Source organism: Muntiacus reevesi, chromosome 6 (assembly GCF_963930625.1).
Source record: "Muntiacus reevesi chromosome 6, mMunRee1.1, whole genome shotgun sequence".
NCBI lineage: Eukaryota > Metazoa > Chordata > Mammalia > Artiodactyla > Cervidae > Muntiacus > Muntiacus reevesi.
In genome coordinates, this window is record NC_089254.1 from 19,467,346 (window position 1) to 19,477,766 (window position 10,421).

A 10,421-nucleotide genomic window follows, 5' to 3' on the forward strand; every position below is an offset into this window, starting at 1 on the left:
TTAGAATGTGTTTTTGAGATATTTGAGCTTCAAGGACTTTATTTTCATTGGGGGGGGGGGGGTGGTTTTTGGCCATGCAGCTTGTGGGATTTTAGTTCCCTGAACATGGATCAAACTCGTGTCCCCTGCATTGGAAGCATGGGGTCTTAACCCCTGGACCTCCAGGGGAGTCCCTATTTTCATTTAATTTGGTCAAGGGCTTCCCCAGTGGCTCAGTGATAGATAATCTGCCTGCAATGGAGGAGTCATGGTTTCGAACCCTGGATCAGGAAAATCCCCTGGAGAAGGAAATGGCAACTCACTCCAGTATTCTTGCCAGAGGAGCCTCTCAGGCCACGGTCCCTGGGGGCGCAAAGAGTCGGGCTCAACTTAGTGACTGAACAACAAAATTGCTGATTGCTTTGGGTCAAGGTTTGTTTATTCCTACAACTGGGTCCTCCAGGTTTGAATGCCATAACTGACACTCCATGACCTGCTTTCTGCCACAGTAGCCACATGCACCCCCAAATCCCATCTCTGCCAGGTCCTGAAATGCAGCAAACTAAACTAATCTTTTAACACTAGTATAATTTTTATAAAATGCCCTCATACTAAAGTTTCTTGCATTTTTTTCTAGTGCAGGAAAAAAATATGAAGTTTTAAAATTTTATTCTTTTTTAAATATAAAAGTATTGAAGTTGATTTTCATTTCTAAGCACAGGAAAGTGAATGAGGTGGACGGGAACAGTTTTGAAGGAAACACAAGAGAAGAAAATGGAGGAAAAGCTAGTTCTGTAGCTTTTTAGGAAGGCCATTTTCTGAGCAGAGGTTGGCTTGGAAGATACTTTTTCTGTCAAATTTGCAGAGAGAGAACATAAAGTGCCTCTTCCCAGCAAGAGGAGAGAAGAGAAAGCAATGAAAACAGTTATCCTGGAAATACAGCTCTTGTTTGAGGTTCTTGTCTCTTATATAACGAGAAACACATGAAACTGCCTTTGTTTGGAGTATCTTGTTTACACAGTAGGCAGAAAATCTCCCAACGTTAGGTATTCTGTTTGTCCAAGGGAAACACTGCAGTAAGGATAGTATCTTTGAAATAGAAAAGGGAAAGAAAAATTTAATTATTACTAAAGTATCTAACTATGGAAAAAGTCTATCTAACTGAATAAAACTCTCAAATAGTTATTATATAACCTAAGGTTAGAGTGTTGATAAACAAAAATCAGTTTCCAGACAAAACAAGGAGCACAATAAACTAGAGATATTAATTTGCATGTCAGTCTCACAAGTATAACTTATAAAATGTTTTGCTTTTGTTTATAGTTATAGCAATTAAACTTGGAAAAAAGGGTATTGTTTTGCAAAATAAAAGATCTCCCTAAAGAATTTTTTCAGTAAAAGATTTTAGGAATGACCACAAAACGTTCTTTTTCCTTTTGTCTCTAGTTTCACCAGTTATAAATGTCCCCAAAGGCTCTAGTGACTTTGACAATCTCAATTTGCCAACACTAAATATTTTATAAAACGTATGAGAGTAGAAGTCAGAGGATGTGCTATCATTTGATTTAATTTTGAAATAATTCTAATTCCCTGTCAGTATCAGAAGATTGCACATGGTTAGAAACCAAGGAAAATACTTAAAATGAGATTACTAGTGAGGTTTATATAATTATTGAAATGTCTTCTCTGAGCTTATCCTGCAATAGATTTTATCTGGGGGAAAACGTCAATAACTCCATGTTTATTCTGTGCAGTATTTCTTCTTGCTAAGCACTTCTGAAGTTCTCACATTTCCTTTGATTTTGCTGCTTTGAGTAACTGTTTCCTAATCCAAAATCAATGATGTCATAAATGTAGAAGCAATCACATTATGACAATGACAGTACTAAAGAACCATATAATATTTGAACAGAAATTTTTAAATTTTTATTTGATATTTATTTTAGAGGAAAATTCTTAATTGTATAATTAATAATAGCTCATATTTTGCATTATTTATTTCACAATTTTCCCCTCTAAATCGACTAGTCACTCTTTAAATGTTCAAGGTCTCTGCAGAAAAAACTTAAATTTTATTAGCAATGAGCTAGTGACACTCTTAAAAACCTCATTACAACCTTAACTCTAGAAGGGAGCATAGTTAACTGTGGCTGATTTGGACTGCCATTCAGGAATCAGAAAGCCTAGCTCCTCAAAGTATTAAAAGAATAACTCTACAAGCATATCTCACTCATAAGACAATTTCATGACATGAATGATGTGTGAAGCTTTCTAGCAAATGTACAATATAACATTTTTTCCTTAAAACAAAAGTGCATATAAATATACATTAAAATTTACATTTCCACTTATTTTGTCTTCTCAAAGTGATTTAAAGAAGCTAGGTAGTATATAATAGAATCTGCAATATTTGGGTTTCAAATACTTTGGGAAAACATGCCAAGTTATAAATAATAGATATATAATGATATAGTTTTGTTTGTAGATATAAGTAACCTGTATTATGTTAATATATTGGTTAATACAATGGCTAAGACTAGCTTATTTCCTAATTCATAACTGGGTGACAGACAAATATGACAAGAAACTAAATAAATTATTTTATTTTTAATAGATAAATATATTTATATGCCTAAAGACAGGCATTTCATATCTGAGTTTATAATTAGAAAAACTTTGGTATACTGGAGAAGAGAATGGCAACCCACTCCAGTATTCTTTGGAAATTCCGTGGACAGAGGAGCCTGGTGGGTTATATAGTCCATGGGGTTGCAAAGAGAAGGACATGACTTAGTGACTGAGCATATTGCTCAGTGGAGAAGGCAATGGCAACCCACTCCAGTACTCTTGCCTGGAAAATCCATTACAGCATACTAACACATATATATGGAATTTAGAAAGATGGTAATGATAACCCTATATGCAAAACAGAAAAAGAGACACAGAAGTACAGAACAGACTTTTGAACTCTGTGGGAGAAGGTGAGGGTGGGATGTTTCAAAAGAACAGCATGTATATTATCTATGGTGAAACAGATCACTAGCCCAGGTGAGATGCATGAGACGAGTGCTCGGGCCTGGTGCACTGGGAGGACCCAGAGGAGTCGGGTGGAGAGGGAGGTGGGAGGGGGGATCGGGATGGGGAATACGTGTAACTCTATGGCTGATTCGTGTCAATGTATGACAAAACCCACTGAAATGTTGTGAAGTAATTGGCCTCCAACTAATAAAATTAAAAAAAAAAAAAAAGTTACTTGCTTAATGAAAAAAAAAAAGGCAATAGTTGGAACTTTAATATCCCACTTTCAACATGAATAAAAAAATAGGCAGAAGATCATAAAGGAAAAAGAGCTGGAACAACACACTTTAAACCAACGTGACCTAATAGACATCTATAGAACACTATGCCCAAGAACAGAAGAATATAAATTTTTCTGAAAAGCACATGGAACATTTTCCAGGATGGACAATACATTCGACCCTAAAACAAATCTCAATAAATTTGAGAAGACAAAATCATACAAAATATGTTGTTTAACTGTAATAGAATGAATATATGTCAACAGCTGAAAGAAATTTAAGAAACTTACAAATATGTGGAAATTAAACAACTAGCAAACCAAGAGATAAAAGAAATGAAAATGGAAATAAGAAAATATATTGAAAAGGATGAAAATAAAGATAGAACACACCAAAAAAAAAAAAAATGATACAACACAACAAAATTTGTGAGATGCTGCTGAAGTAGTGCTTAGAGGAAAATTATATTAAAAAAGAAGAGATCCCAATATAACCAACTAACCTTTCACCTGAAGGTTTAAAAAAAGAGCATACTAAATCAAGTGGAAAAAGGAAGGAAATTTGAAAGACTAAAGAAGAAATTAATGAAACTGAGAATAGAAAAACAATGGAGAAAATCAGTGAAACCAAAAGATGTTTTTAAAAAATAATCAACAAAGTTGATATAGTTCTAGAGTTGCCAAGGGAAAAGGAGAGAAAACTTACTTGCTAGAATTAGAAATGAAACAGGACACACAACTACACAGCTTATTAAGCAATACTATTACAGTTGCATGCTAATGCACTATAGAACCTTTATAAAATTGACAAATTCCTGAAAAGATACAAAGTACAAAACTGACTCAAGAAAAAGTAAGCAATCCAAATAGATTTATATGATGTGAAAAAATTGAATCGGTAAAAAGACAAGACTCAAATATCGAGGAAGAAAAGGCCAGGTCTAGATGGCATCAATGCTCAGTTCTACCAAACATTCAAAAAATAATACCAATTCTTCATAAACATTTCCAAAAACTAGAAAAAGATGGAATACTTCCAGACTCATTCTATGAGCCCAGTATTACCCTGATATCAAAGCCAAAAAAAGATCTCACAAGAAAAAAAGAAGAACAAAATATGAAGACTCACATTTTCTCATTTCAAAATTTACTGCAAAGCTACAGTAAACACCACAGTGTAGTGGCGGCATCAGGAGAGACAGAGACTGGTAAAGAAAGCTAACAGTCCAGAAATAAACCCGTGTACCTAAGAGAGGGATGACACTTTTTTTCCAACAAAACTGGATAGCCACATGCAAAAAAAAGAAATTGGACCCTGTGGTTATACCATATACAAAAATTAATTCCGAATTAGTCAAAGACCAAAATATAAGGACTAAATGTGAAGACTTGGGACAAAAACATCAGGGTAAATCTTCATGACTTTAGATTTGTCAGTGGATTTCAAGACGTGATAATAAAGCACAAGAAAGAAAGGACAGGCAAGCAAGGACTTGCGTGCTTCCAAGGACATGATCAAGAAAGTGAAAAAGACAACCCACAGGATGGGAGAAAACAACTGCAAATCCACATACCTGCTAAGAAAACTGCACCTAGACTATACAAAAACTCACACAGCTCAACAAAAAGGCCAACAACCCAATAAAAAAACTTGTAGAGGATTTGAGTAGGTATTTCTCCAAGGAAGATATGCAGATGTTCAAGCGCATGAAAAAAGATGCTTGGACATCATTAGTCACCAGAGGAATGCAAATCAAAGCACAATAGGATATTATTTCACATCCACTGGAATTGTCAGAATCAAAATTTCAGATAATAACCAGTGCTGATGAGACTGTGAATACATTAAAACCTTCATATGCTGCTGCAGGGATGAAAAACAGTGCAGTCACTTTGGAAAATAATTTGGCTATTCCTGACACGGTTAAGCACAGAATTACCCTATGATCCAATAAGTCCACTCTTGGGTATATTTCTAAAAGAGATGAAAATGTGTCCATACAAAAACCTATACCCAGATATTTATAGCAGCACTGTTTATACTAGCCACAAGGTGGAAACAACCCAAATGTTCATCAACTGATTAATATATCCAAAACATGGTATATGCTTACAGTGGAATATTATTCCATCACAAAAAGAGAGAAAGTACTGATACATGTTAGAACATGATGAACCTTGAAAACATAATGCTAAATGAAAGAAGTCAGTCTATTATATGATCCCATTTAGATAAAATATCCAGAATAGGCATATCTACAGAGCAGAAACTCTATAGATTAGTGATTGGTTATGATTGGGAAGGTGGAGAGTTTGGAGGAATGTATAAGGGGAGTATAGCTAGAGTAAAGTATTTCTTTTCAAGGTGATAAACATGTTCTAAAATTCACTATAGTAATGGTTGCACATAATTGTGAATATAAATAAACCCAGAGATCATTTTATACCATAATAAACCACTGTACACTGTAAATGATTTGCATGGTATCTGAACTATATCTCGGTAAAGCTATTTGGGAAAAAAGTATGTTCCATTTGTCTCCCCTTTTATCTCTACTATAAGGACATAAATAAGTTTATCATAAACTTTATTTTCAACTTTACCATGCAAGGAGCTTAGAACATGGTAACGGTTAATATTCACCTTTAGTAGAGAGGTTGTGCATGCTAAGTCGCTTCAGTTGTGTCCAATTCTTTGCGACCCCATGGACTGTAGCCCACCAGGCTCCTCTGTCCATGGGATTCTCCATGCAAGAATACTGGAGTGGGTTATTATAAAGGGCAAGAAGGGGTAATGTGAGCTATAGTAAACACTGAAGCAAATTCCTCTGTAAATATTGGTCATTTTTCTGGAAATATATTATCTAAATGTAAGAAGCACATATTAATATTACATATTAGTGCATATATTTTGAACAGTTCTTAATGAAGATCTAGTTAATGTGTAAGCAGCCAAAGAAAGCATGGATCAATGATAGCTTGTTGAGGCCTCTCATTTTTGGAAATACCTTAATTGGGTTCTAATATTCTTTTTACAGTTTTTCATGGGAGAGTGCTTGCTCCCTGTTTTACAGAGCAAACTTACCTTAGTAAACTTGATGGAGAGCAACAAGCTGATAAAGTAAAATTATGCACTTATCTTTTATAAATGTTGAGCCAATCTTTGTTTTAAAAACTGTAGATAGTTTTACACAGATTGATTTCTGAAAAACATATGGAAACTTGCAAGTAAGTTTTATTTAATGCTCCTGTCAGTGCAAACACAAAACAATCAGGAAGGACTAACGAATGTTATCTTAACTTACTACTGTGTTTTAAACCAAGTGCTCTTTGTCCTGGGTTGAAGTGGTTTCTTCTCAGAGATCTATTTTACAGTAGCAAAACTGATTCTAACCGATATACGAAAGATATCTTACACAAAACTTATTGAATTACTGTAGGGGTAAAAGGTTATTATTTCCAGGGGTAGAGAAGAAGTGGTGTAGTTTGGAGTTGAACTCCTTTCGGATTATTTCAAATCCAGTTGTCGCCTAGGACACCTGGAAGATTCAGCAAAAGTTTCTTAACAGGAAATTAAAGGGACATTAAGAAGCGGATATCAGCGGGAAACAAAAGGACAAAAACTGAACGGAGGGTCTTAACAGCAGGAGAGAAAGCAACAGTCGCTTGTGCGCAAAGGAAAGCTGAACAGCACCAAGGCTGTAAAGTGACCGTCTCAAAGAGGGCGGAAGGCTAGCGCGGAGGTCGGTGTGGAACAGAGACTGGATGCGGCCGTACAGAGCGCAGGCACGCTCCACGGGTCGTCCGGGAAGTGAGCCCCCTCCTCCAAAGGCCCAGGTGGCGCCCCGAGCTCCCATCCGCCAGCGCCCTGCCTGGCCAACCCTTCCCGGGGACCAAGAGCACCCACGCCCGTCAGCACCAAACTCCGCCAGGCGTCGCTGCTGCCACAGGTGGGCCAAAGACGTCGCTAAGCCCTGGCCGTGGGTGCGGGCGAGAAGGTGCCACCGCAGCGCCTCCGGCCTCCTATCACAAGACTCAGTCCGTTTCTGCTAGCCCTTCAGGGCCGTCTGCGCGTCCTCGCTGTGGGACCCGGGGGTCCTTTCCGGTGACAACACCTAGAGCCTGCCCGCCGGAGAGCCACGCCCAACGCGTCCCCGGACGCCGCCGCGCGCCCCGCGGGACCTGGCTGAGGCTCTACCACCCGGGTTGCCGGCAGCAGTCGTACTTTCAGGGGACAGACTCCCAGGTTGTGACTTGGAATCTCGCGTCTCGCTGTTCTAACAAATGCTTTAGGAGACCTTGGTCCCAGAAACTCTTCAGATGGACCTCCAATTAAAAAAAAAAAAACACAAAGAAAGCCTTGTAGGATTTGTTGGAAGGGGCAGTGCCCCTAATTATACCGACAGATGGACTGTTTACCTGATAATGAGGGGTGCTGGTTTGTCCTAAAAGGCGCTTCTCAGAAGTTGCTCTTGCCACTTCAGGCCTCAGTGATGAATGATGGGAGGAGGAAGTAGAGATTAATGTTTCACCATTAGTAGCTCTCTTCCTGTGTTTATATGGCAGGTTTTTCAGAAGCAAAGAGGAGAGCATTTAGATATTTAAATGAAACATTACTCTCATGGTTTTTCTCTGGTATTCTCACTTCTTGAGTCCTTTGATTAATCAGCTGGGGCTTCACCCTCAGAACCGGTACCTAAGGGGAAATAAGACACTGGTCTACAGATGATGGTCCAGGAGTTCTGGTGGGCATCAGGGTTCATGCCATAGTTCCATCTATAGTTTCAGAGGATTGAAATGTGGACTATGCACAGTGATAGAGGCAGTAGGTGCCCAAATGAATAAAGAAGTTCTTTTAAAAATTGATTATAATTTGTTTGAAAGAAATTTCCATTTAAAAGTTTGAAACCAGTTTCAAACTTCAAGATGAGTATTCATCTTGGAAAAAAAATCCTTAATGCTGCACAAAGCTTGTGTTTAGCCCTCTTTTACATGCAGAAGAGGCACCCAATCTTATAGAAAAAAATGAAACATAAGTTTCTGGTAGAGATGGACAGATGAGTTTCATCTTGAAGTCTAATCGCAAAAGAACAATTTGATGTGAGCAGGTTTAAAACCCAGAGATTTTTTAGTCTGCATCTTTTGTTTCAGCTTATCAAAGCCCTGATAACACTGGGACAGAAAAGTAAACATTAAGTTTTCTCAGTTTATTTGTGAAATTACCAGAAATAAAGTAATGGTTATAGTCAGGATTAAATCATATCAGACATTTTTTGTAAATTTATTGTCCAACAATATCTATAGAGGGGCTTCCCTGGGAGCTCAGCAGTAAAGAATCTGCCTGCAATGCAAGAGATTTGAGTTCAAACTCAGTTCTTTTCAGGTTCTTTTGCAAAATTATGCTGAACTTATATGGCCAAAACCTCCAAATTCAGGGGACAAAAAGACAGTGATAAGTGCACAAATCCTGAGGTCAGGACACCTAGATTCTAAGCCTAGATCTGCTCCCTGTTTACTAACTGTGTTACCTTGGATGGTACACTTAACCCCTCTGAACCTCATTTATTTTGTGCAGTGAGATTGACGGTAATAATACCCACCCCATAGAGTTTAAGAAACAGTAGTTTAAGTATATGTGGCGGTGGGAGTGGAGGAAGAGGGGTCTGGAGAGAGAGCACTTAGGTAGTGTGTGGCACAAGGTAGCTGACATGAAATATATATAATAGTTTGCAGGTAATAAAACCAAGATGCAGTATCACATAATTGTACTTTTCCTTTTATCTTTTTATTATAGCATTATTTCTCAGTGTTATCCTCTTACAGTGCTGAGTATAATTTGGAGGAACCTGAAAAATGCACACTTACATAATACATGAATTCCTTGGCCCATGTAAGTTTTACTAAATGAGAAAATCTGGCTCTCAATGTGGACACATCTGTTTTTGTTTTTGTTTTTCTTTGCACGGAGAGGGAAAGTTTGATAGAAATGGCCTTGGAGAAGAGAATAGCATCATTGGATCAATTTTTGAGCTCCGCAAATTAATCCTGAGGCTCTGGCACTGAGTTTATATTCAGGAGGCATTGCTTCCAGATACAGAAACTAGATGGAACAGACATTTCATTCCCAACAACAGTAAATACCTTTTTCTTAATGAAGAGTCAGCAAACTTGACATATTAAAAAACAATACATTGAGAGCAACCATTAACTGTGAATTTTGTAATGTTTATTGTAGCACGTCTCTAGGAAACAATGTAAATAAGCTAAGAGCAGGGAGCTGCATGCCTGGCATGAGAGCTTGTTTTAAGAATGAATCTACATCCCTGGTCATAGCAACATTACTCACAGGAGTTAATGCATGGATTAAACACAAGTGTCCATTGATGTATGAATGGTAAGCAAAGTGTAGTATATATTAATACAGTATAGTATTATTCAACTTTATAAAGGACTTTCTGACAATGAAGTTTGCTAAGTGAAAGATGCCAGACACAAAAGGACAAATACTACATGTTTCCACTTATATGAGATAACTACAGTAGGCAAGTTCACAGAGACAGAAAGTAGAATGGAGGTTGCCAGAAGCTGGGGGAGAAGGAGAGGGTGATGGGGAGTTATCATTTAATGAGAACAAAGTCTGAATTTAGAAAGATGGTAACGATAACCCTGTATGCGAGACAGCAAAAGAGACACAGATATATAAAACAGTCTTTCGGACTCTGTGGGTGAGGGTGAGGGTGGGATGATTTGGGAGAATGGCATTGAAACATGTATATTATCATATGTGAAATGAATCACCAGCCCAGGTTCGATGCATGAGACAGGGTGCTTGGGGCTGGTGCACTGGGATGACCCAGAGGGATGGCATGGGGAGGGAGGTGGGAGGGGGGTTCAGGATGGGGAACACATGTACACAACACATGATAATGTATGGCAAAACCACTACAATATTGTAAAGTAATTAGCCTCCAATTAAAATAAATAAATTTTTTTAAAAAATTAAGTATTTAACATAATGCCTGTCAAATGCTAGAGAATTGACAGTACTACATTCTGTATATTTCTATATTATTTATAAGCACAGTTACTGAAATATCTTATTCAGTTGTTTGTGACAGAGCAAATGTATCAATTAGAAATTAAG

General features: G+C 37.6%; 1 protein-coding gene across 1 annotated transcript in view; it reads right to left on the reverse strand.

The window, feature by feature from the left end:
* VWDE (von Willebrand factor D and EGF domains) overlaps positions 1–497 on the reverse strand; it is a 91,982-nt gene extending 91,485 nt beyond the window's left edge. Inside the window, 1 exon segment of the mRNA XM_065938458.1 lies at positions 428–497. Coding sequence (XP_065794530.1) covers positions 428–497 — 70 coding nt within the window.
* Between the last annotated feature and the right edge of the window lie 9,924 nt (positions 498–10,421).